This window comes from Pan paniscus, chromosome 6, assembly GCF_029289425.2.
Source record: "Pan paniscus chromosome 6, NHGRI_mPanPan1-v2.0_pri, whole genome shotgun sequence".
Taxonomy (NCBI): Eukaryota; Metazoa; Chordata; class Mammalia; order Primates; family Hominidae; genus Pan; species Pan paniscus.
The window spans coordinates 178,837,964-178,865,146 of NC_073255.2; the positions used below are offsets into that span (position 1 = coordinate 178,837,964).

Below are 27,183 nucleotides of genomic sequence, written 5' to 3' on the forward strand. Positions count from 1 at the left end.
ATTTCTTTCACTTGACTTCAAAACATGTAGTCAAAAAAGTCCTTGGTTTCATAAGAATAAAGAATATCCCACAGTTCTTTTACTGAATTCTTGAAAAGACTAACCACAAATCAATCAGACAATTGTATATGTGAATACAACCTCAGTTCCTGCATCAGCTCTGAGCTAATAACAGATGGATTAAACAGATCCTGGGATGGGTTTCCAGAGGACATACATATGGAAATAAACCTTATCCTTCAGTGGAGGATGGGAGGGGACCCAGTCATCAGAGAATTGATCCCATGAACCATCACATATTTAATTTTATCCCACTTTTCTATTGTTTACAGTTGTTCCATTAGTGGAATGTAGTGTTTCCATTAGTGGATAGTGAAATGCAATATTACAGTCTCAGGAAGAATGTAGTGTATGATTACCCTCAAGATTCGGTATTCCAAAGCAACTATACATCTTTGCTTTGTTTTGTAGTAGATTTACTATTAGTCCTGGATAATTAACAGTATTTTTCCTAAACATGAACCACTGATACCAGGGGCAGCCTCTTGGGGGAGGGCATCACCATCACTCCTGATAGTGGGAGTTTACAAAGCACTTTCCAAACCAGTGTTTTCTCTTATCCTCAGAATAGCCATGCTAGAGACACATTCTCATCCTAGCTTGTGCTGACTTCGATTTTTTTTCTATCTTATCACTGAACATGTTAAAAATTAAGTGTATTTCCCAGCACCTGTACCTAACAAATGGCAGAGCTGGGATTTGAAAGCATCAACAAGAAGCTGTCTGGAATTCCACCGTGGGTGGTGGAGGGTTGTTCTCCTATAAAGCTTGGGCGTGTACAGCAGCAGCCTCTCAGCTCCCCATGTCCTCCCGCAGGACGTGCAGTACTCAGACATCGACTACATGGAGCGGCAGCTGGACTTCACCCTCAGCCCCAAGTTTGCTGGGTTTCCAGCTCTGATCAATCGCATGAAGGCTGATGGGATGCGGGTCATCCTCATTCTGGTTAGTCCTGATGTGAATGTGTGCGGTCTCTTTGGGAGCAGGTATGGGCTTTGGTGGAGTCAGAGTTATACTTTATTTCCATGTTGCAAGTAGATAAATTGAAGTGCAGTAAGAAAGGTGTATTTCCCAGGACTCACAGAAACTCTACCGTGCAGGTAGAAGCCAGCGAGTTCACCCTGGAGGAGTTCTCCTGCATTCTGTTTCTCCTCATTCTGTGGCTTTGATTTCCCCAACTGACTTATGCTTTGATTTCAGGATCCAGCCATTTCTGGCAATGAGACACAGCCCTATCCTGCCTTCACTCGGGGCGTGGAGGATGACGTCTTCATCAAGTACCCAAATGATGGAGACATTGTCTGGGGAAAGGTATAATCCTAAGCGATGATGCACTAGTCCCCAGCCTGAGGGTGGGTCACTGTTGGTGGGTCACACGCCAGTGTATGTTATTTTTGGCCTTTTCTATTTGGGCTCTGAGGTCAGAAGCTCTCCTTTTCTCAACCAATATTTGTTGATACAATTAACGACTTTTAAGGTAATGTAACGTGTTATGGAATTCACTTTTCTTTTATGTCAATCCTATGTGATAGTCAAAGTATTATTGCTCCTAGGAGCATGGTTTGTATAATAATTTATTAGGAAATACTATGTAAGGGAAATTGTCTAGTGCATTGCTACTGAACGTGTTTCTCTCCATAGGTCTGGCCTGATTTTCCTGATGTTGTTGTGAATGGGTCTCTAGACTGGGACAGCCAAGTGGAGGTAAAAGGGTGTTTGTAAATGTGGGTGGAGTCAGGGTTTGTAGGCAGGGGCAGCTGTTCCTGGGAATGTGGACATACCTGTACCGTGGACATGGGCTTGGCAAGGGAGAAACACTTAGGGGATGTGTCTTGGGTGTCAGTCTGTATGCCTATTACTTTATATGTAGTAATACTTTACTGGCCACTGGGATGTAGCTATGTATTATTATCCTTGGAATTTAAGACCAGAGAGCTTAAATTATTTGTTCACAGTTTTAGGTGACAGAGTGGTGATTTCAATTCCAAGGCTGTCAGATTCCAAAGGCCCAAGAAATTCCCACTAGGCCATACCTCCTAGAAGTGCCATCTTTTCTCTGAACTGGTATACTTACTGTTGTTGCCTTGGTTATCCCTTTTAAACAGTCTTCAACCCTCGAAGACTGACTAGGTCATTTTCTTTGTATATCTTTCTTTTTTCCCCCATGAACAGGTGTCTCCATCTTCATACTTATGAGTCCTGCCCCGAGCCCCACCATTCCTTGGGTTTCTCAACTTTGCTTTTACCTGTCAGTTTCCAGCCTTATTGTAAAACTTGCTCTCTCCTGGGGACGGTTTGTTGCTTGTAATGGATCCAAGTAGTCCATGCTCCTGGACCTGAATTTTTTTCCCGATTGACTAAGCATTTCTTGCTTGAATGAATACATGGCTCCTTACAGGAGAGTGGAGAAAGTGAAGGCAGAAGCCACAAGGCAAGAGTTGAATATGGACAGGCAAAGGCAGCACCTTGGAGAACGGCAGAACATTTTTATGAAGTTGGAAAGGGTCATCCGAGCAGTACTTAGGGAAGTTCCTACCTCACGGCTGGCCAGGTTCCCTACGTGTACCCCGTATGGGATAGAATTCTGACTCAGCTGTGGCTGATAATCTCTTTATTCTAATTCTCCAACCCCCACCTATCCCATTGTTTCTAACCCTGCCTGATCTGGAGCTCTCAGTTTCTGGTGAAAGGTTCTCTTTGTCGGGTTTCCTGGTTTCTACCTCCATTTCCTAACAAAAGGCATCCCTGGCATGCCCACTTCTCTCAAGATTCTCTGTGATGTGACCCACTGTCTTCTCACATGCTTGACAGCCAGACCCATGTAGGCCGATCTGTTCCTGTTTTCTTATGTTCTTTTTTCTGCCCTTTTTCTAGACATGTGGGTTCCTACCTGCCTTTTATCTGTGGTGTATAAGAACTGGAGCTCCCCTAGACCAAGTCCTGTTTCTGTTGCCTTCCCCACCCTCCTCACCAGCATTCTTTAGCTCTTTAACTCTTACAATGGTGTGATTATCATAGAGGAGGCTATTTACTGAGACAAACAAAGGACTGTAATGTTCCATAACAAACAACATGAGTATATTAAAATTGATGGACATTTCCTTGCTGCTTCTAAGTGGTGTGAACCCACTGTTAAACACTGAGTATGTATTTTATCCCAGGTTCTAAGCTGAGCATTGTGGGCAATATAAATATCACTCAGAAGGATATAAAACAAACTTCTTACTCTCAAAAATCTACAATGTAGTTAAAAAGATGTATCTTGAATCTTTCTTTCAGGTTAAAGTAAAAACACTGCTTTTATTATTTGAGGGTAGAGGAAAATAAAGGGAAGTTGATGCATCCTCTTTAAGTCCTCTCAATTTATGTTACATACAGCTGTAGTTGTCATGTGATTCCGAAATTGTAGAAAACACTGAGGCGTACTTGTCTAATATCCGGAAATGTAATCTTATTCCTTCCTCCCCTCTCTCAGTGGGAATGACATAGGAGGGAGTCCCTGGGTGTTTCTTCCTAACCTATTACCATGCATCTCATGTCTGCAGTCTCTCCCTGGCTTTGTCTTTGAGGAGTGCATAGGAAATGGCAGGACTGACGTTGAGGGTTGGGCATCGAGTGCATGAGGTCACTAGTTCGGGTCACTGATTGTCATCATCCACGTGTATATGAAGAGAACAGTTTTTGGATGTTTTCCAAATGCTGGGAAGGTGTGCAAATTGCACTAATTTCTCCTCTCATTCTACATTTCTCTAATAAGTTAATAACATTATTTAGGCCCTGTTCAGGCTGTCTGTCACCATGCAGTTGAAGTATTTGTGTGAGTTGCATTCTCAGTAAGTGCCTGTTTGCTGTCTTCTATATTTGTGTGGGACAAAGAAATTATATTTCTTTTTTATAGCTATATCGAGCTTATGTGGCCTTCCCAGACTTTTTCCGTAATTCAACTGGCAAGTGGTGGAAGAGGGAAATAGAAGAACTATACAACAATCCACAGAATCCAGAGAGGAGCTTGAAGTTTGATGGCATGTGGATTGTAAGTGTGTGTGTGTCTCTGTGTACCAGTGGCTCTTGTCTATCTTTGTGTGCCTAAGTATATGTACCACTGACCTTCAGTTAAGAGGATAGTCCTTGTCCAAGGAAGACTTTGGACATATCAGACACTTCCTCCTCTCAGGAGAGGGACAGCCCTGATAGCCCTCACACCTTCTACCAGACCTGATGCTCCTACTGTAAAACATCTGAGGCCGGACCAGGCGTGGTGGTTCACGCCCGTAATCCCAGCACTTTGGGAGGCTGAGGTGGGCTGATAACCTGAGGTTGGGAGTTTGAGACCAGCCTGACCAACATGGAGAAACTCCGTCTCTACTAAAAATACAAAATTAGTTGTGCATGGTGGCACATGCCTATAATTCCAGCTATTTGGGTAGCTGAGGGAGGAGAATCACTTGAACGTAGGAGGCAGAGGTTGCAGTGAGCCAGGATCGCACCATTGCACTCCAGCCTGGGAAACAAGCATAACTCCGTCTCAAAAAATGAAAAACAAAACCAAAAAAAAAAACCTGGGAGGCAATTTACTAGGAATTTCTTGGAAATTTGATTGCCTCACAGCCACCCTGAAAGAGATATATTTTTTTACCCCTCTAGCCAGTCGTTCTGTAGGAGTGAATTAATCTTTCTAGCCAGTTCTCACCAGGATTTGATGAAGCTCCCAGGGCTGGCATCTACAGGGATTACTGGATGTTGAACAATTTATTCACTGCTTCCTTGGCTCAGAATTGGCAGGACGTAATTATCTTAAAAAGTGAGGTATGTCTGTGTTTGGCATTTCTAGGATATGAATGAACCATCAAGCTTCGTGAATGGGGCAGTTTCTCCAGGCTGCAGGGACGCCTCTCTGAACCACCCTCCCTACATGCCACGTAAGAAGCCTTGGCCTCCTTGACTGGCAGAGCCACGACTGGAAGGATTACACTGGAGGAGCCCGAGGCCAGGGGTGACCCCACAGCTCAGGGCACATCCTCATGGCTGCTGTGGTTTACTGGGGACCAGAGACAAAAGCTCTGCATGTGCTTTACCCAGCCGGGCATGTGCAAGTGACTAGATTCATTGAGCAAATTTATTGAAATTTGTCCAGAAAGCACTTAGCAGAGCTCATGGCACAAAGGGTTCTCACAGCTGGGTTTCTTAGTTTTCAGGCTTGTGTGAATTCCATCACAGGAATTTCTTGTGTCATCAGTCAGTGGAAATTACTGGCTTCCCCTTATCATAGAGTTGATGGGCTTTGGAATTATGATTGGGTTCATATCTTGGCTCCAGAAATTGTTCTCTCTAGGAGTTTTGTGACTTTTCACAGATTATGCGATATTTCCAAATCTCAGTTTGCTAAAATGTAAAAGACAGATAATGAGATCTTCTTCATAGAATTATGGAAATAATTGGCAAGTCAAAAGCCTAAATCAGAGCCTGTCATGTAGTGTTTGACAGCTGTACGTTCTTCCTGACACCTCTGCTTCCTTCAGTGAACTTGATGTCGGAAACACTGGAGCCGCCATTGCAGCTGAGAGCTGGGGGCGCTGTGCTCATGTCTCTGGGGAGATGGAGAGGGATACAGGCAGGACTGAAGTTAGTCTTAAGATCCAGGGCCCAATCCCTTGAAGAGAGGTCAGGGAGAAACAGAATCCAGGCTGGATTTCACCTCACCAGTTCTTCCTCCTCAGATTTGGAGTCTAGGGACAGGGGCCTGAGCAGCAAGACCCTTTGCATGGAGAGTCAGCAGATCCTCCCAGATGGCTCCCCGGTGCAGCACTACAATGTGCACAACCTGTACGGGTGGTCCCAGACCAGACCCACATACGAGTGAGTGTCTGTCTCCCTTCTCCAGCTGTCACAACCTGTAGGGATTGCCAGTGACTGACATAGCTACCCTAGTTTTCCTTTCATTCCATTTCTAAGGATTAAGAAGATTCTCATAACTGTGTAATGATTCTTAATTAATTAAGCAAATAGTCTTTGACATGGAGCCAGGCCCTGTGATTAAAAGTAGGAGGACAGATTTAAATAAGGCATGGTCCCACCAGTGAAAAACTTAATGATCCTAGTGGGAAAGACTCACATGGAGACACCATAATGGTCACACAGGGCAGCCAGTGGAACAATAGCTTTAGTTACAGGAGGTGAAGGGAACACAGAGGACTGGGCATCTCTCCCGTTTATTTCAAAGTGAATCATCTTTGGAGATATTTTTATTTTTGGCCATTCTTGGTGGAGGGTAACTGGTATCATACTGAATTAGCACAGTCCTGCTTTGCAAGCTCAATGAATACTATGAATTCTTCTAAGAGGATCTTATAACCTTCACTGTGTTCCTCCTCAAATATAGAAAACTAAGTATTGAGGAAACCATTAGCAAGATTTAGTAATTCCTTACTATTTTTGGGTACTCCAGAGAGTTTGCTACAGTGAAGTTCTTTGTAAAGCACTGTGAGAACACGTAACTCGTTATCTCCATCATCTGGGATCAGTGGAGCCCCCATTACAGCTCAGATTCCCATGTTCCCTCCAATCATGCAGCAAACATTCACTAGGCTCAAGGGCTCTGGGAGCAGAAGCTCTATGGCCTTTACTCCCTGGCCGTGGCCTTAGTTCACCTCCGTTTCCCCTCCAACTAGAGCTGTGCAGGAGGTGACAGGACAGCGAGGGGTCGTCATCACCCGCTCCACATTTCCCTCTTCTGGCCGCTGGGCAGGACATTGGCTGGGAGACAACACGGCCGCGTGGGATCAGCTGAAGAAATCTATCATTGGTGCGTGGGCTCCTTTCCAGGGCCTGTGCTTGTAGGGCAGGGAGTTGGGAATCTTGGGGAAGAGATAAGGAGGCAGATCATGAGAACCTGGTGTGACACAGCTGTGCTTCTCGTTGCAGGCATGATGGAGTTCAGCCTCTTCGGCATATCCTATGTGAGTGTCCTTGGGATCCTCCTAAGCACCAAGAAGGTGGGGACATCTTTCAGAAATCATCAGCGGGCTCCTTTTATTTCCTCTTGTTTCAGACGGGAGCAGATATCTGTGGGTTCTTTGAAGATGCTGAATATGAGATGTGTGTTCGCTGGATGCAGCTGGGGGCCTTTTACCCCTTCTCAAGAAACCACAACACCATTGGGACCAGGGTAGGACAGTGGCTTCTACCTCCACTGTTCTGTGTCACTGGAAAGACAATCTCCATTTCGGAGCTAAAATTAATGCAGTCTGTATTTCCTGGGATATCTTTTTAAAAAGGTGTTTTTTTTTGTTTGTTTGTTTTTGTTTGTTTGTTTTGTTTTTGTTTTTTTTGAAACAGGGATTTACTCTGTTGGCCAGGCTGAATCATGCAGTGTCCCAATCATGGCTGAGTGCAGCCTCGACCTCTGGCGCTAAAGCCGTTGTCCCACCTCAGCCTTCTGAGTAGCTGGGATACAGGCACATCCCAACGTGCCCACCTAATTTTTGATTTTTTTGTAGAGATGGGATCTTGCCATATTTCACAGGCTGGTCTTGGATTCCTGGGCTCAAGTGATCCACTCGATTCAGCCTCCAAAAGTGCTGGGATTACAGGCACAAGCCACTGCAGCCTTAAAACTTGTGAAGACCTGGTATCTCAATGAACCATATTCCTCATTGTGCTTTAGATTATTATTTTTTCCTGTATTTTAGGCAGAATTGTACCAAATGTTCCAAAAAGAATGTCTTACAGTGAAATTTTATCAGCTGTCTTAGGAGAGCTTTGGTGACTCTTTCCAGTCTATTAAGAATATTCTCTGGGCCTCATGTGTAGTTTTCTTTTGTTTAGCTGTGAGTGATCTTCAATTGGAGTATGCTTTCAGTGACCTTCTTAAATCCCCTAGAAATTCCAGGGCGAGCTCCCAACACTGTTCTCTTTCTCCTTTAGAGACAAGACCCTGTGTCCTGGGATGCTGCTTTTGTGAACATTTCCAGAACTGTCCTGCAGACCAGATACACCCTGTTGCCATATCTGTATACCTTGATGCATAAGGCCCACACGGAGGGCGTCACTGTTGTGCGACCTCTGCTCCATGAGTGAGTGTCCAGCAGGGATCCTGATGACTAATGGATGACTTATTGCATTCTATGTGGTGGCAGTTGATATGCACAACGCTTCCAAATTAAAGACACGATTGCCTTTTGACATGGGCTCTTCAGGCACAAACTATGCTTGATTACTCTCTTTAGCACAGTGCTATACATACCATAGGTCATGAAAAAAGGCGATTTATTGAATGACCAAAATTGAAATGATGCAGTACAGCATAGAATAGTTTCATTCTAATTTGGCTGTGCAAAGGCCTATCTTTTGTAGCAGTTTGGTTATATGGACCCAGGTCACAAAAGAAGGATTTCAGCAAGAGAATTGAGGGAGGAGGGCCATCCTTGCATTTAAAATGTGCCATGCTTAAGAAATGAGGTAATATTTTACAGGACAGAACACATTTACACCCCAGCATTTCAGAAGTTTGAGGCACATCCCATGGGGAAAGCAGAGGCTGGGTGCTCCTGATGACGCTAGGCCTAGGAACAAAGAAAGGATGGCTCAGGGGCAGCTGGATTTCCGACTTGGATCTGAACTTGAGGAGCTTCTTCAGAGTGTCGGGCTGGGGCTCTGTTGGGCTCTGTTGGGCACCTTCATTTCCCTTTCCAGGTTTGTGTCAGACCAGGTGACATGGGACATAGACAGTCAGTTCCTGCTGGGCCCAGCCTTCCTGGTCAGCCCTGTCCTGGAGCGCGTGAGTATGGAGGCCTCCGATTGCGGGGAGGATCCTAGCTGTGAGGCTTGGGGAAAAGGACGAGGAGAAGAGGCCTGAGCTGGTGGGGGTCCTAAGACATGGTTTCTTATTCTACCTGTGTCTCTTCCTCTCTTTCTGAGCTGAAGTCCATCACTTAGGTGTTCTGGGCCTCAGCTCCTTCATCTTTAAAATGAGCCTAACAATTCTGGTTCATAGGATGATCAAGAAGGAAACACGTCATGGTATATTCAATGACACAATCGTTTCTTCGTTAACTAAAATAAGGAATAGAAGATCAGATGGGGGCAGTATTGTAAAGAATTCATAACAGTCCTCTAGCACTATTACAACTTTTCAGAAGGATTGCTTGGCAATGTGTGTACTTGTATTGCTGCTGGCTAACCCTTCCCTTCCTCTGCAGGAGCTCCTCCCAGCAGTAAAGGCCATTTCTTTAGTTCTGTTGTTGATTAGGCTTCTGATTAAAATACCAATTAATTGCACCTCCCTCAAATCTTTTTTTTTTTTTTTTTTTTTTTTTGAGACAGAGTCTCATTGTGTTGCCCAGGCTTGAATGCAGTGGCGTGATCTTGGCTCACTGCAACCTCTGCCTCCTGGGTTCTAGTGATTCTCTTGCCTTAGCCTCTTGAGTAGCTGGGACTACAGGCACGTACCACCATGCCCGGCTAATTTTTTTTTTCTTTTCTTTTTTTGTATTTTTAGTAGAGACGGGGTTTCACTGTGTTAGCCAGGATGGTCTCAATATCCTGACCTCATGATCCGCCCGATTCGGCCTCCCAAAGAGCTGGGATTACAGGCATGAGCCATCGCACCCGGCCCCAAAATCTCATTATACCCACAAAATTTTCTTCTGCCCCAGACACAACCTCACTTGTTTGTCTCTTTAAGAGGAAATGGGGTAAGTCTATGTCTATAAGCAAACAGTGATTTATTTTTTCCCGAAGTCCTGGATACCAAAGTGCTTTATGAGAGCCACTTGTTTTGGGTAGAAAAATCTCCCGTTTAAAAAAGAAAACGGGAAGAAGGTTGCCCCAGTTGCTAACCTCTCGAGACATGAGGCAGATGGGTCCAAAGCCATCACAATTATTTCACCTCTTTCCTAAGCAGTTTGGTTACTCTGTCCTGGAAAATGGTGCCCACTGCCTCACCTTGTTTGTGTTTCATTTTAGAATGCCAGAAATGTCACTGCATATTTCCCTAGAGCCCGTTGGTACGATTACTACACGGTAAGTTTTTCTGAATGTTTATACAACATGGGAATATTGTAGCGAGTACAAAGGCTTTAGATCCGATAAAACTTAGGTCAAATGCTGGCTCTGTAACCCACCTGCTGTGTGGTCTTAGAGAAGCCACTTTAACCCTTGTAATCTCAGTTTTCTCACCTCCAAGGGGGGTAAGACCACTTTCCTCATAGAACCGTTGTGAAATAACACATAAAGCATCTCACTCAGGGTCTGTTTTTTTGTGGGTGTTCTGTGTTAGTTTTTAACATTTCTTTATATCACTGCTATTTACAATGTTGTATAAAGGCAGATGCTAGCCAACATTAGAAATTGTGTTGCAAACTATCGTTTTTGTTTTTATTGTTGATATCTTTGCCTGCTGTAAGTTTGTAAGCATAGAGGCCGTTTTGTCTCTTTTGATTAAATATCTCCTTCCATAGCATAGATGCTCAAAGAAGGGCGCTGCACATAATTACATAAGGCACACAAGTGATTAGGCAATGTGCAAAACACACACAGAGGTATGGGACACAACCCTTGTGTGTCTAAGCAGTGCAAGTGCATTTAGAAATGAGGAAGCAATGAAGAGCTCCTTGCCGCATAGTTTCATTGCTAGTATGATTCCCAAAGACTCAGCTGGGAAGCCAGGGTCTTCCCGGGCAGCTCTGGGGTGGTGGGCTCTTGCTGGGACCCTGACAAATCAGACCCTGATTCTTGGGGAAGAATCAAAGGAGGTATTTCCTTCATTTCTAACTAGGCCTCTTCTTCTGACTTTCTGAGGAGAACATAGTTGAGGGCTGGAAATACAACAAAGGGGTACAAGCAGGGATACAGGAAGCAGAGCATGTGCTGGCCCCTTTCATCCAAGGAGATTTCAGTGAGATTAGGTGAAAACTGGAGGAGGATGTGCAATTTTGTTCCTTCTCTTCTCAGTCCATTGGAGCCCAAGTCCTCTCCACAGCCCCAGACTCCTCTTCCTGTTCCTAGTCTGGATCTGCCCTTAGGGTGGTAACATGTTAAGTCTCTCCTGTGTGCGTCCCAACCAGGCCTTCCCTAGGAAGCGGTGGCCAGCTTTCTTTACGTGAGACTGGCCTTTGTCCTGAGTGTGCATGTTGAGTCTCCCATTCACTAACAGAAGATATCTTTGATTGAAGAGGGAAAGACAAAAGAAGTCATGGAGCAAGCTGTTTAGAAAAAGATGAAATTGGGCCAGGTGTGGTGGCTCACACCTGTAATCCCAGCACTTTGGGAGGCCGAGGTGGACAGATCACAAGGTCAGGAGATCGAGACCATCCTAGCTAACACGGTGAAACCCCATCTCTATGAAAAATATAAAAAATTAGCCGGGTGTAGGGGCATGCACCTGTAGTCCCAGCTACTCAGGAGGCTGAGGCATGACAATTGTTTGAACCTGGGAGGCGGAGGTTGCAGTGAGCTGAGATTGTGCCACTGCACTCCAGCCTGGGTGACGGAACAAGACTGTGTCTCAAGAAAAAAAAAAAAAGAAAGAGATGAAATTTTTTATGTTTAATTAAAATGAAGATGAATCTCATAGTTAGGATTAATGAAGAAGTGTCACCGAAATTAATCTTCCCAAGTTTGGGTAACTATTAGTCATTCTAGAGCACAAGCTGGCAAACTATGGCCCACAGCCAAATCTGGTTGTTAGCTGATTTGCAAATAAAGTTTTATTGGAACACAGCCATGCATATTTGTTTGCTTGTTGTCAACAATAACTGCTTCTTACCTGTAAAGTAGCAGCTCTGAAATGAGAGGATTTTGCCTACCAGGGGACATTTGGCAATGCCTGGAGATATTTTTGGTTGTCATAACAGGCTGGGGGTGAGTAGTCGATGCTGCTGACATCTGAGGATTCTGCTAAATATCAAATGGCACAGGATAGCCCCATCGCCAGAGAATTGTCTGGCCCCAAATCTCAATCGTGCTGAGACTGAAAAGCCCTGCTCTAGTTGAGAACATGTAGGATGGAAGGATTGTCCCTTAGGTTCTGATACAGGTGAGAGTGTAGCAGCTCTTCCTGTTACACATCAGGCAAATGTAATTTGTACGGTGGAAGCAAAGGCAAGAGACCCTAACAAGATATTATAGCAGCCTTGTGAGGTTTTATGCAGCACTGTACGAATGCAGAATGGGTAATAGCAGGTATGTTGCAAACGGTGATGAACAGGCATAAGTTCAGAGGGGAGGATGAGATATCTGGCAGGATGTATTGTTCAGGGAGGGGCCTGTCCTCTCCTTCCTCATCTTTTACCTTCCTCTGCCCTCAGGGTGTGGATATTAATGCAAGAGGAGAGTGGAAGACCTTGCCAGCCCCTCTTGACCACATTAATCTTCATGTCCGTGGGGGCTACATCTTGCCCTGGCAAGAGCCTGCACTGAACACCCACTTAAGGTGAATGACAAGACTCAGGTTTTCCTTTACATGTCATTTAGCTCAACAATTTGTAATGAAGTCCACCAAAATGTAAGCATCACTCTCAAACCCACATGCAATTCTACTCACAACTTTTTTCTTTGTTTTGTTGTTTGTGTGTTAATCTTTTTCAGACTCTATACTTTTTGTCTAATTATTAACAACTCTTTTAAGTCTAAGGGAGTGAGATGAAAGGTCTAAGAATGTCATTTTTTTAATCTCACATCTGACATGGAAGTCAAAATAAGAGCAACCACAATTCACAAGAGCTTTTCAGAAGCTGTTGTTTTAGAACTGTATCCAGTAGCTTTTGAAAGACTGTAATTCATGTCCTTCCTTAAACCCTTTGAATTTCTTTTGAAACACGCTAACAGCCAGGTGGTCAGCCTCCTTGGTTTGCCAGGACTGATGCATTTTAGCACCAGAACTCTGCCCTCTTGAGATGCTTCTCAATTCTGGGCAAACCAGATCAGTTGATGCCTCTATCGGCCTTGGCCACACTGCCCACCCATGTTTCTTTCCTCTTGAATCACTTATTCTCATTTTAGGAGGGTCAGGATCCACTTTCCACCCTCCTAGAATCTCAACTTCCTCTTTCTTTTCTCCCGCTAAGAGATTTCTTTCTTGTGATTCAAAAGTGGATTCAAAAAAACCCTCAAAAGTATATGTCACTGAATTTTCCTTTATACATAATTGATTCCAAAATTATAGATTCCATCTGTACTAAAGCGGTGCGCATTTATATCTTCATGCCTTTGAGAGTATTAACCTATTTGTCTTTAATAGACTAGGAGTTCTTTGGAAGCCAGAAACCTGTCTTTTCTTTTGAACCTCTCTTACTGCTTTAATTTTTCAAATTCTAGACTTTTTATGATACTAATGGGAAATATCCCTAAATCCAATACCAGTTGGCTTCCATTTTCTAACTGTTCACCTTCAAGCTGTTCTGTACACTGATACCAAATTAATTTTTCCAAAATGAAAATCTCAACTGGTTGCTCCCAGGCTTGAAGTCCAAAGTCTTTCATTAATAGGGTATTCAAAACCAATCACAACCTGGTTCCACGTTACCTTAACAACTCTTATCTCCTGCCATACCTCCATGTACATACAGACCAGCTATGCCAAAGAACTGGCGATTTCCCAAACATACCCATGTATTTTACTGCATGTGGGCTTTTGCATTTATCCTTTCCATCATCTTTGCCTGGTATATTCTTAATGATCAAATGAAACTTTACGTTTCAGCAGCAAGAAGTCTTTCCCTAATCTTCCAGCAGAGGAAGCACTGCCACTTCCAAGTTTCTGGTCATTTGTAATATATATTTTTTTGCTCCTTAGATGATTTTGTCTTTCTTCTTTAACAGTGTTAGCATTTCAATAGTAGTCGCATACTCTGTGCGTGAAAATTGTATTATCTGAAGTGTTTAGGGCCATCTAAATCTATTGTTAGTTCGTTGTTGCTGACTTTCCTTTATGTTGACTCATTACCTTGTATGCTTGGTGATTTCTTGTTTCATACTGTGATAATCTTAAGCATCTAAATGTGGGTCTCCTTCCTCCAGAGATGATTTGCCTTCTCCTCTATTTGCAAGCCAGGAATTCCTTCCATCTGACATCACGTTAACTTCCATCAAGGATCCCGGCTTCATGCGGGAATCAGAGGTTCACATTCTGTACCTTGGATTACTAGGCTTAATAGCCCAATTTTAACCTTGCTATGGGAATTTGCCACATGGAGATTCTAGGTTTTGCTTACTAAGCACCCTTTGAGTTTTAGCTCAGGGTTTTGCTATCCTGTTATTGTTTTGGTCTCTTGAGTATATTCCTTACTTTCTTGCAAATCCAAGAACATTTTAACAGGAATATGTGTTGTAATTTATCTAGGATCAGGTAATATTTTACTGGGTAAGTCTCCAGAAGAATATACAGTCTACCATATTTGTAGAACTGTGTTTCTGGACTCCTAGAATATCTTAAATTTGTGTTGTTTTCACTGTCTGCGTTCATTTTTTAGTGAACGTGCCTATTTTTTCCTATGATATTGAAGGTCGTTCAGGTCAGGGGTTGTGATTTATTCATTTTTGTATCTCATTGACTTCCTAGAAATGACTGCTACTCAATACATGAATATTTAAAGAAAGCAGATGATTTTGTTGACAATGGAAACTAACTCTCTTGCATAGTGAAAGGCTGAACTGTGGAAGAATACAGTGGAGAATGTGAGTCCAGTGACAGACAGAGGAGGAACAGGAAGAGCAGGAAACTGAGAGGTTGCCTAGAGAGTGACAGAGTGAGGAGAGATTCCAAATAAAAATTGCTCTCTATCCTCTTCTTCCTCTATGTCCATCTACTCTACCATGTCTTTAAGTAATGTGTTGTGTTTCCTATTCTAAGTTCTAAAGTAGATCATTAGAATGATTTGTTTTTCTTTCAAAAGAAACTAGTAATAAATAATCAGATACATTACCATTTAATAGATGGACCTTAGTGTATGTTGTTGCTTTCTGAGTATAAATGGTCCTTAGGCAGGCGAAAATGTATCTTCCTCACAGCACTGGACACTTCTCCTGAGGGCATCATTGCTAAAGTGATCTGACTGAACCAGTTATTGCCTAAGATTTCTTTCTCTCCTCATACTCTGTATTCCAAATAGTGGTTGCAGAAGCAACTTTTATTTGAGCTATTGCAGTGCCTCTGGTGCTTAAATTCTTGCCTCCAACGTAGATGTTATTGTTAATGTTTGGGGTGTTTCTATCTCCTGTGACACTGTTGATATTATAGAAAAATGCATCTGTCGATTTTGTGTTTGTACCTCAAGGAACAGAACCATCTGCTGCTAGTATCTTTTCCAGTTTGAAATTTGATGGAAATATTCTCAGCTCAGCTGGCAAAATTGTCTGACTCCTGTCTTTGTCTCTTGAATCTTGTTCCCCGCAGTCGAAAGAACCCTCTTGGTCTTATTATTGCCCTAGATGAAAACAAAGAAGCAAAAGGAGAACTTTTCTGGGATGATGGGCAAACAAAGGGTGAGCGCTGTTACAATAATGTTGCTGTTTCCCAACCTGCGCCTGTAACTTATGGTCCTTCACTCCTGCTGGTCATTCAGCTGTGGGAGAAATCTCAGCAGGCACAGTAGCAAGAGTCACTTAAGTATTTTGTTTCTGGTTGCACCATTCAGGGATAGTGGTGGACGAACTACTGACGAAAGAAAAATGCATTTGTATCTCTGACAGTTCTCCCATTCGCCAGTGATGTCTATAATAGGCTCTTATTTTATTGTCAATGGGTGCTTAGATGAGAAGGTTTCAAGACTGTTCCCTAATTCAGTGTTAATGTCTGCCTCTGAAAATTCTTACGAGCAAATGTTGACGATATAAAAATCATGCACCTGCCAGTAAGAATATACTGTTCAAGTGTGTACTCAGCTAGCCATACATTTTAGCATATTTGTGGGTCCAGTATACTAACAATTCTTGTTCTTCAAGTTTAGGAAATAGTTTCCTTTGAAGCATATGCCTTGGAAGCCCTTGGAAGGGAATCTTTGCAATATTCCAGTAGAAAAGAGAAGGAAAAACAATGGCTTGGCCTTGGAGACTCTTGTCCCTCTAATCCAATATGTAGATTAAAAATTAATTATTTATTTAGTAGTCAAATATTTTGTTGTCAAATAAAGATTGAATATCTTTAAGGTGGACGAGGTGAGGATTTAATATATGCAGGCATAGTATAATGATTACCACAGCTGTTTTAATGAACACATCGATCACTACCAATGCTGCAGACTGGATCCCCAGAACTTATTCATCTAATAACTGAAAGTTTGTACCCTTGACCATCATCTCCCCATTTTCCACTTCTGCAGGCTCTAAGAACAACTGTTGTAGGCTCTGCTTCTAAGAGATGAACTTTTTCAGATTCCACATATAAGTGAGACCACGCAGTATTGGACTTTCTGTCTCTGGCGCTTATTTCACTTATTATAATGTCCCCCTATGTCATTCATGCTGTTGCAAATGGCAGAATGTTCTTCTTTTTATGTCTGAAAAATATTCTACTGTATATATGTACCAGAACATCTTTATCTATTCATCCACTGATAGACACTTAGGTTGTTTTCATATCTTGGCTACTGTGAAGAAAGAAATTAAAAATTTTTATGTAAGGGCTAAAATTGTAAAGCTCCTAGAAGAAAACATAGCAAAAAACCTCCTTGACGTAGTCTTGGCAATGACTTTTTGGATATGATACCAAAAGCAAAGGCGAAATGCCAAAAAGTAAACAGGCGTGACTACATCAAAGTAAAAGGCTCCTGCACAGCAAAAGAAACAATCAACAACATGAAAAGGCAAACTACAGAATGGATAAAAATGTTTGCAAACCATATATCTCAGAAGAGATTAATATCAAAAAATAAGGAACTTATGCAACTCAGTAGCAAAAGATCAAATGACCCAATTAAAAAGTGGGTGAAGGACCTGAACAGATGTTTTTCCAAGGAAGACATACAAGTGGCTAACTGGTATGTGAAACGATGCTCAACATCAGTAAATGACACAGGTATGCAAGTCAAAAATCACAGCGAGATGTCACCTCACACCTGTTAGCATGGAAATCATAAAAAAGAAAGGAGAGAAGTGCTGGTGAGGGTGTGGAGAAAATGGAATTTTTTAGACTGTTGGTGGGACTGTAAATTGTTACAACCATTATGGAAAATAGTATGGAGGTTCCTCAAAAAATTAAAAACAGAACTTCCATACAATCCCATGAATTCCCACTTCTGGGTGTATATCCAGAGGACATGAAACCAGTATCTTTAAGAGATATACTCACTCCTCCCATATTCATTACAGCATTGCTTGCAACAGCCAAGATATGGAAACATTCTAAGTATACATTGATGAATGAATACAATGGAATATTATTCATCCATAAGGTAAAGGAAATACTGCCATTTGTGACATCAGGATGTAGCTGAAAAGAGTGGGAGTGTGAAATCTGTTCTTCTGTGGTGGGCAGGCCAGAATCTGACTTGTCTTTCTGTCACTTTCAGATACTGTGGCCAATAAAGTATATCTTTTATGTGAGTTTTCTGTCACTCAAGTGAGTAGCATATTTTTATGAATCTTAGGTGTGGGCTTTGGACTGACCATTAGCACATCTGTGCTTGAGTATACTGTATATGTGTGATTATATTTGTAACTTTATATGCATTATTGGCTATAGGTGAGCACATTTCTATTTATGATTTCATCGATGTTTTCAAAAGGAGGCATTAATATAGCAAGTAGTGTTTCTAAATATAGTTTTTAATTATCTGTGTGTTTTTATGATTGTTTTAAATTAGAGGATTATCAAAATAATGTTGTACTTCTTGAGCAGACACTAGTAGAGAAAGCAGAGAGGCATTCATGGCAGTGGGGGGTATCCAGTCTGGAATGGAATATTTGAGTGACTTGACAATCTGTGTATTACAGGCATACCTTTATGCATAATTGGACTTAATTGTTTTGCAGAACCACTTGGAGGTGAATATTTCACAATCAACCTACAAGGACCCCAATAATTTAGCATTCAATGAGATTAAAATTCTTGGGACGGAGGAACCAAGCAATGTTACGGTGAAACACAATGGTGTCCCAAGTCAGACTTCTCCTACAGTCACTTATGATTCTAACCTGAAGGTAAAAACCCATTTTGTTGAGATGGTACATTGAGAATTCTCCATAGCACCATGATGTTTCTTCTTGCCAAGTTTGCATGGGTCCCTGAAGGACAAGGGCACCTTTGATGCCTGTTTTGGGGAAGTGAGAGGACACCTTTGATGCCTTTTTTGGGGAAAAAAATGAGGTGGCCAGAGCTAGAATGAGTTGGGTATTTTTCTTCTTATTCCCTTCTCTGCCTATCAGTGTTCCCATCTTTCTAGCTGGTTTCACTTGCTTTTCCCAAAAATAGAATAATTATGATGAGACACAGGAACAGCAAAGTTGGAAAGTGGGGAATAGCCTGACATTATTAGACTGTGAATTTTGTATGACTAGCACAAATAAGATTTGGTATTTGAAAAAGGCCAGTTTGGATAGGAAACTTGTGGTCAGGCTTTGGAGTTCTTAGTTACCAACTTGAATTAATTCTCAAGCAGTCTCATATTGATCCTTGAATGAAGGCTGTGCTACTGTGTGTGAGCATTGTTGGGAGTGGGAGTGGGGGCTGGGGACTAGTAGTATAGGGAAGTACAAGATGGTTTAGATTGAGAGGAGACTGGGAGAAGGATGATAATCTTTAGAATGTGATTTTATTACTCCAGACGTGTGAGAACTTTAACTTGGGAAGTGCTGTCTAGAGAAGTGTCAAAGATAAGAAAAATATATGGAAAGTATTAAATATTTGAATTAATAGGATTCAAAGAAGGTTTCAAATTTGCAGCCTTTATGCTTAGAAAAATAAAGACGCTGGGATGTTAGAAGTGGAAAGAAAGATGATTTTATTTCAACCTCTCAATTTTGCTGTTGCCAAAATTGAAATTCAAAGAAATGAATTAGAATTCCCAATTTGCCCTGATGTGATTATTATTCATTGTATGCCTGAATCAAAATATTTCATATACTCCATAAATATGTATACCTACTATATATTCATTAAAATTAAAAATTAAAAAAAGAAATCATTTGTCCAATATACTACATAAATGCGGGCATGATAACCAGGTCATATGATTCTTATTGCTATGTTCTTTCTACCACTCCACGCCAATGGGGGATGCTGGTTTGGGGACTGGAGAGCAAGAGGATCAGCTCACTTTGAGATGACACCATGTATCATGCTAAAGAGGAAGTGCAGAAGACACCCTTCCTGACAAGACACAGAGGGCTAAGAGGAGTTAGGGTAGAAAAGAATAAGGGGTGATCGCGACAGGTTTTATTTGACCTAATTGTTTTCATTATGCTATGTACAAGATTCTGCTAGAGGGGAGACATATGCCCTGTTACTGCTAAATAGATTCCCCCACTGTACAGTTCTCTTCTTGTAAGCTAAAGTGATATGTTGCTTGGATGGTTGAAAGTCTGGACTGATGTCTATTTGTTTTTCCAAAATAAATAAATAAAGTCTTAGATTTTGCAAGGCCTTTCTCCCAAAGATGAATTTCCTTGTGATTCCTGCATTCCTACAGGTCGCCATTATCACAGACATCAATCTTTTCCTGGGAGAAGCATACACAGTGGAGTGGAGCATAAAGATAAGGGATGAAGAAAAAATAGACTGTTACCCTGATGAGAATGGTGCTTCTGCAGAAAACTGCACTGCCCGTGGCTGTATCTGGGAGGTAACCATGCTAATGGGGTTCATGTGCATGAAAATCTCCACAGCTAATCTATAGTTTCTTAAGCATAGCAGTGGCACTTACATAACTACTTAAAATCCATAGAAAGGACTTCCTAAGGGACATGATCTGGATATGACAAGTAGGTGGGGACATGTGCAAAACTTTTTAAAATAAATATTTTGCTTGGAGACCAGGAAATTAAATTTATGTTATTGCCAAGTGATAAGTGATAGGCTGGTTTTATTGTCGTATAAAATGACTTTTCTAACCCTGTTTAGGTTAGAGAACTTTAAGACCACATGCTGTGCTGATGTATGACTTTGGCCTTACTTTTCAGGCATCCAATTCTTCTGGAGTCCCTTTTTGCTATTTTGTCGATGACCTATACTCTGTCAGTGATGTTCAGTATAACTCCCATGGGGCCACAGCTGACATCTCCTTAAAGTCTTCTGTTCATGCCAATGCCTTCCCTTCCACACCCGTGAACCCCCTTCGCCTGCATGTCACTTACCAAAAGAATGAAATGCTGCAGTTCAAGGTAAACACAGTACATGTATCAGGCAGTGATAAGACCCTTTTCAGTTCCATTATCTTTGTCTGGTTCAGGTCACACAACCCTAAAATAAGTTAATCATGCTACATTAGACTATGTCATTATCCAGAGAGCATTGAGAAATCATTGAGGGAACAATGAGACCTGCCCTAATTTTCATTTGGAAAAGATTACTGTGGCTACTGTTAGGAAAATGGTTGGGAGAGCAAGAGTGAGTACAGAGAGACAAGTTGGGAGGCTGCCAGTTAGGCAGGTCAAGTGAGGGCTTAGGTTTGGACTAAATACTGGAATGAAGGTGGAGAGCAGTGCACCTATTTGAGATTCAGGAAGTTGGATTACAGGGTCTGGTGCTCGATTGAAAGCAGGCGACAATGGAGAGAGAAGCATCAAGAATGATGACCGTGTTGGTATCTTGCATCTTAATATGGATGGTGCTGACATCAACCAGAATGGGAATACTGAAAAGGTTTGTGATTGATCAATGTAAGATGATATGTTCAGTTTGGGATACTGAATTTGAGATACGTATAAAATAGCCACCAACATGCAGCAATTTCATTTCTTTCCAGAATTTAATTGAATTTAAGGACTAGGGATGGACTAGCTGTTATGTCTGCTTCTCTATTAAACTAATCTTCTCAAGGATAGGAATGTGCCTTTTCCTCTTTGTGCTTCTGAAGTCTAATACAGAGCCTGGCAGATAGTTAGTGCTGTAATGTAATTGACAGAGTAACTGAAAGTGATCAGGACATTGTCACATTGCCTGAAAATTTCTTTACAATCTGACATCAACCCGAATTCTGAGTTTTTGTACATCCTCTAATGCAGGGATGATGCTGTTGTATGTTTGTACCCTCATCATAGCACTAGCATGTTTTAGGCACCTAATGGGTTTGAAGTGAATGAACTTCCTTGGAGTTCTAGCCTTAACCATTGCCTACTCTACCTCTTGACCATACAGTAGCTCTTTCCAAAATATTTGCCTCTTTCTGGCCCACTTTAATTCTCTCTGCCTTTGTGGTTGTTATTCTTCACCAGAATGACTTGATCTCTTTTCTTTGTTTGGTTAATGACTACCAAGTTTCTAATACTCTAGATTGTATTTCTCCCGGGAGACCATCTCAGTCTCCCAGAAACAATGTTAGGCATTTCCTTCTCTAGAGTCTCACAACACTTCAACATAGCTCTCCCTTAGCACACATCACCCAGGTGTTGTGAGCTGCTCTCTTTCACTTCTCATTCGCATGTGAATTTTGTAAAACCATAACACTGCTTTATTGAGCTCACATCCCTAGTGTCTTGTGCAGTGTCAGGCAGGGATGTAGTAGGTACTCATGAATCAGTTTAGATACCACCTTCAGCAAGGACATTCTGATTATTTTAATCAAATAGATTTAATTTTGGGGAGACACGTTATTTTTCAATTCAGAAAAGTTTTAAGGTATTTATATATTCTCATATACCCACAGAAAATAACAAGTAACATATTCATAAATACCACGCTGATTCCAGAATGATTTTCTATGTTAGCACCAATGTCACAATGCGTATATTAATGCAGTAGAGGCCTTAGTAATGAGAAATGACAGACAAACATATTAAATCTGACATTGTTATTTGATGTGTTAATTAAATCTCAGACATCATAAACTTAAAGAAGACAGAAACATAGCATCTGAACTTTTGTCCAAAAATCAAAAAGGTTCTGCTAAGGGTATAGGTTTCAAGAGTAGTATTCTTGCCTAAAGTCGTTTTCCTCTGGCCTAGATTTATGATCCCAACAACAATCGGTATGAAGTTCCAGTCCCTCTGAACATACCCAGTGTGCCATCCAGCACCCCTGAGGGTCAACTCTATGATGTCCTCATTAAGAAGAATCCATTTGGGATTGAAATTCGCCGGAAGAGTACAGGCACTATAATGTGAGTGGCTTCTAGTGTGACTCAGAGTTGATGGCTACCTGCGCCTTTGCTGCCAGGTCCATTGTCCTTGGATGTATCCTGGTTCAAAACATCACATTGTCCACTTCCAGATCCATGGATGAGTTGTTTCCTTCAGAGCTGTTCTTACAGGAAATCTTTAGCATTCTGGAAATAATTACTGAGGCAGTTGAGCGTGCCTGAGGATTCATCCAACAAATGTTTATGGGGTGCCTTCTCTAGATTAGGTGCTGCTCCTTATAGACAGCTGAGGTTTCTCTTCTCATGACAACAAATAATAAGTAAATAACAGAGATAATTTAAGTTATAGTATAAAAAGGAGATTGTGATAGTGATAATTGCTGTGTAGGCAAAAGAGCACGGTAATTGAGAGTTATGGTGTGGTTACTGCTTCTGATATTGGGGTCAGAGTAGATCTCGCCAAGAAGGTGATATTTTAATAGGACCTGGATGAGAAGGAGCCACCCACATGAGACAGGGCGAAGGGAAAGAGCATTTCAGACAGAGGGAATAGGAAGTGGGTAGGCCAGGAGATGAAGTGAAGCTGGCATGCTAAAGAAAAGAAGTCTAGTGTGGTTGGAGCAATGGAGGAAGTAAGCAGGTGAGTGCTGGGAGAGGAAGCTGCAACGCCGGTTGAGGGGGCAGCTTCAGCCTTGAAGGCTTCATAAGATGTTTGCATGAGAAGCCACAGAAGAAGCACAAATGGGAGTGACATGAGGTGAGATACTCGTAGGAATATCGCTTTGAGTGCTACGTAGAAAATGCGCTGAGGGGTGCAAGGGTGGAAGGCAGTGCTGGTGTGGAGTGGTCCCAGCTGTGATGGTGAGGGGAGCTTGGATTTGTATTGTAGAGGACCACTGAAAGGAGGCAGTGAGAGTGGGAAACAGATGAATGAAGAACTCCTGGGCTTTTAGCGGGGATATCTATGATATTTTAATCAAATTGAGTTTCTGTTTTGTTTGGGAGATGAACAGCTTCTGGGTAGGAATCAAGTGTTCTGTTGTCCTTGAAAAGTCAGCTGCTGGAAGCAGAGAGAAAAGCCCATTTTCTGTTTGAAATCTGCCTTTTTGTGTTTCAGTTGGGACTCTCAGCTCCTTGGCTTCACCTTCAATGACATGTTTATCCGCATCTCCACCCGCCTTCCCTCCAAGTACCTCTATGGCTTTGGGGAAACTGAGCACAGGTCCTATAGGAGAGACTTGGAGTGGCACACTTGGGGGATGTTCTCCCGAGACCAGCCCCCAGGGGTAAGGACAGAGCACTTGGGGTCTGTGTCTCTGCTTCTCTCCACCCACACTGCTCAGGCTTTGGGCTTCATCTTCCCAAACTCCACTTGGTCGTCACATTCTGCTTTTAGGCGAGTGGGCCAATTCTCAGGCTCCTTTGTTTCATGTGTTTAATTGATTTCATGGAGAAAACTAGACCCATCTTAGCAAGCATATTTTTGTTGAGTTTCTTTCTCAGGCATAATGTCTCTTAAACTCCTACTGCTTCTCCCCATGACTCTCCAGTACAAGAAGAATTCCTATGGTGTCCACCCCTACTACATGGGGCTAGAGGAGGACGGCAGTGCCCATGGAGTGCTCCTGCTGAACAGCAATGCCATGGGTAAGGCCATCCAGCGCCTCCCTTATTTTGGGGGGATACCAATTATGCCTGAGTCAGTTTAGAATGTGTTTAGCCTAACTGTTCCTTGAAGTCAAAATCTTCATTTTACGAGCACTGCTGTTTATTTTTTCTTTGTGTTTAGCCTTTCTGTTCATTTCAGTCTAATATCATGTGATAAGAACATTTAACCCAACTCTTATTTTGGTAAAAATCACATAAGAAGGGATAGTAAAACCACACGGGTCCCAAATGTCTTGGAGGTCAGCTCGTGGGAGCCAGTTATAAAATTTGAATTAGGGTAAAACTATGGGTCAGAGAAGTTAGTCTGGGGATTGTGAGGGTCTATGGTATGTTGAAAAATTACCTATCGGGTACTATGTTTGCTATCTGGATGACAGGATTCATACCCCAAACTTCAGCATCGTGCAATATTCCCATGTAACAAATGTGAACGTGTACCTCCTTATCCAAAATAAAAGTTGAAATGTAAACATAATTTTAAGAGTAGAACGACAAAATATGGTAAAATACACCAAAGGAAACAAACCCAGGAATGGGACATTTAGACTTCCACTGAACTTCTTCAGTTCTATGTGAGTATGATAGAAAATACTGGCTCTTACTACTCTATGATAGGGAGGGTGCAGGAAGATGGAGAATGTGTGGATTTCAGGGGTGATTCGTGACGTGGAAAGTTTCCAGCTTGATTAGCATTTTTCTTCATTTTCAGATGTGACGTTCCAGCCCCTGCCTGCCTTGACATACCGTACCACAGGGGGAGTTCTGGACTTTTATGTGTTCTTGGGGCCAACTCCAGAGCTTGTCACCCAGCAGTACACTGAGGTAGGGAGAAATCCAATTGTTTATCAAGTACTTATATAGCACATTCTGGGTGCCAGAGCCCACATTCATTAGTATAACTCTCAGATGATAACTGGAATTATTGGTATTACTTGGAAAGATATTATAGAATAAGGAAAAATAAATACATTCTAATCACCATTAAATTTATAGCCTCTGTAAGCATTGCAGAATAGCAGAAGTTATAGTGGTACTAGTGGTGGTGATGGTAGTGATAGTAGTATGGTGGTGGTGGTATTTGTGGTTATATGGTGGTGGTGATGGTGATGATGGTGGTAGGGGCTGATGGTGGTGATAGTGATGTGGGAATGGTGATAATGATGGTGGTAGTAGTAGTGGTGTTGGTGATGGTGATGATAGTGGTGGGGGTGGTGTTGATGGGAGTGTTGGTGATGGTGGTGATAGTGGTGGTGATGGTGACGATGATGGGGGTGGTGATGGTTGGTGTTTGATGGTGATGGTGGTGGTGGCTATGGTGGTAGTGGTGGTGACAGTGGGGTGGTGTGAAGAATATGGTGGTGGTAGTGGTGGTGATGGTGAAAATAGTGATGATGGTGGTGACCATGGTGGTTGTGGCAGCAGCAGCAAACACTTATGTACTACCTACTGCACATCACTGATTTATTACTTGCTGCATGTTAGAGCACTTTGCACATAGTAACTCATTCAGTCTTCACAAAAGGACTGTGAGGGAGATGCTATTATTATACCCTTATTTACAGATGAAGAAACTGAAGCACTAAGAGATTACTTAATTTTTGCCTAAGGTCACACAGCTAGCAGGACTGGAGCCTGTATCTAAGCCAGGCATTTTGCCTCTGATTCTGGGCTTCTTAACCAGTTACCTACAGTGTCTCTAGGAATGGAGTGAAATCAGCTTTTCCATAATTTTTAAGAAGGAGCTCAAGTCTAGCAGAAAGCTTTCTCCAAGTATCTTAGTGGCTCTATATCCTGTCAGTTTTGATGTGGAATTCAATTAGTTAGTTGTCTAGCTTGGGGCATGGAAAAATATTCTTATTACTTGATGTAAAACTTCAATCTGGTGTCTCTGTTCTGAGGACTAATATTTTCTGTCTATTTTCTAGTTGATTGGCCGGCCTGTGATGGTACCTTACTGGTCTTTGGGGTTCCAGCTGTGTCGCTATGGATACCAGAACAATTCTGAGATCGCCAGCTTGTATGATGAGATGGTGGCTGCCCAGATCCCTTATGTACGTTCTCAGTCATGGCTCTGGAGTTTCAAAACTAAGCCAGGTGCCTCTGGGTCTGGGTTCATTTGTCTAATGTTTGTGAGATTCTATAAAGACATAATGTTCTTTTTCAGACAATATCACAGTTAGCCTCACCCCAGCACAGTAATAGAGGTAAGGACCCTTGTTTCCATCTTCTAGAGATGATAGCTCAAGACTTACTGTGATTTCCCAGAGGGGGAGATAAGCTGGCTCCAGGGCTCTTTCTACTATCTCATGCTTCCTTCCATTTCTTTCACATGACTTCAAAACATGTAGTCAAAATGTCCTCGGTTCCATAAGAATAAATAATATCCACAGTTCTTTTACTTAATTCCTGAAAAAAACTAACCCCAAACCATCAGACCATTGTATATGTGGATACGACCTTAGTTCCCGCAGCCCTGGTGCTGTAGCACAGTGTCCCATCGGCTCTGAGCTAATCACTGATGGAATACACGGATCCTGGAATGGGTTCCAGAGGATGTACACATGGAAATAAAGCTTATCCTTCACTGGAGGATGGGAAGGGACCCAGTCATCAGACAAGTGATCCAATGTACCATCGCATATCTAATTTTATTCTACATTTCTCTTGTTTTACAATAGCTCCATTAGTGTAACATAGCGTTTCCATTAGTGGATAGTGAAATGCAACATTTCATTCTCCAGAAGAATGTAGTTTCTGATTTCCCTCAAGATTGGGTATTCCAAAGCAACTATACAGCGCTGCTTTGTTTTGACTTGTTTTGCAGTAGATTTACCATCCACATTGTATTAGCCCTGGGTAGTTCATATTATTTTTTCTAAGCATGAACCATTGATACCAGGGGCAGCCTCTTGGGGGAGGTCATCACAATCCCTCCTGAAAGTGGCAGTTTACAAAGCACTGTCCATTCCAGTGTTATTATTTATCCCCAGAATAGCCATCTTAGAGAGGCATTCTCATCCTATTTTATGCTGACTTTGATTTTTTTCTATCTTATCACTGAACATTTGAAAAATTAAGTGAATTTCCCAGCACCTGTACCTAACAAATGGCAGAGCTGGGACTTGAAAGCATCAACAAGAAGCTGTCTGGAATTCCACCGTGGGTGGTGGAGGGTTGTTCTCCTATAAAGCTTGGGCATGTACAGCAGCAGCCTCTCAGCTCCCCA

General features: G+C 42.1%; 1 protein-coding gene across 2 annotated transcripts in view; it reads left to right on the forward strand.

The window, feature by feature from the left end:
- MGAM (maltase-glucoamylase) overlaps positions 1-27,183 on the forward strand; it is a 109,526-nt gene that overhangs the window by 61,395 nt on the left and 20,948 nt on the right. The window contains exons 32-54 of one of the 2 annotated variants that reach the window (XM_034965120.4): positions 877-1,005; positions 1,261-1,371; positions 1,702-1,764; positions 3,959-4,093; positions 4,892-4,979; positions 5,778-5,916; positions 6,729-6,862; positions 6,982-7,016; positions 7,109-7,225; positions 7,984-8,132; positions 8,752-8,836; positions 10,024-10,080; positions 12,366-12,490; positions 15,452-15,540; positions 17,565-17,614; positions 18,028-18,195; positions 19,683-19,835; positions 20,173-20,373; positions 22,156-22,310; positions 23,407-23,575; positions 23,840-23,936; positions 24,667-24,779; positions 25,883-26,008. In XM_034965120.4, coding sequence (XP_034821011.1) covers positions 877-1,005; positions 1,261-1,371; positions 1,702-1,764; positions 3,959-4,093; positions 4,892-4,979; positions 5,778-5,916; positions 6,729-6,862; positions 6,982-7,016; positions 7,109-7,225; positions 7,984-8,132; positions 8,752-8,836; positions 10,024-10,080; positions 12,366-12,490; positions 15,452-15,540; positions 17,565-17,614; positions 18,028-18,195; positions 19,683-19,835; positions 20,173-20,373; positions 22,156-22,310; positions 23,407-23,575; positions 23,840-23,936; positions 24,667-24,779; positions 25,883-26,008 — 2,688 coding nt within the window. The remainder of the gene's footprint in view (positions 1-876; positions 1,006-1,260; positions 1,372-1,701; positions 1,765-3,958; positions 4,094-4,891; positions 4,980-5,777; positions 5,917-6,728; positions 6,863-6,981; positions 7,017-7,108; positions 7,226-7,983; positions 8,133-8,751; positions 8,837-10,023; positions 10,081-12,365; positions 12,491-15,451; positions 15,541-17,564; positions 17,615-18,027; positions 18,196-19,682; positions 19,836-20,172; positions 20,374-22,155; positions 22,311-23,406; positions 23,576-23,839; positions 23,937-24,666; positions 24,780-25,882; positions 26,009-27,183) is intronic. The other variant, XM_055115468.2, reaches the window with a different exon arrangement.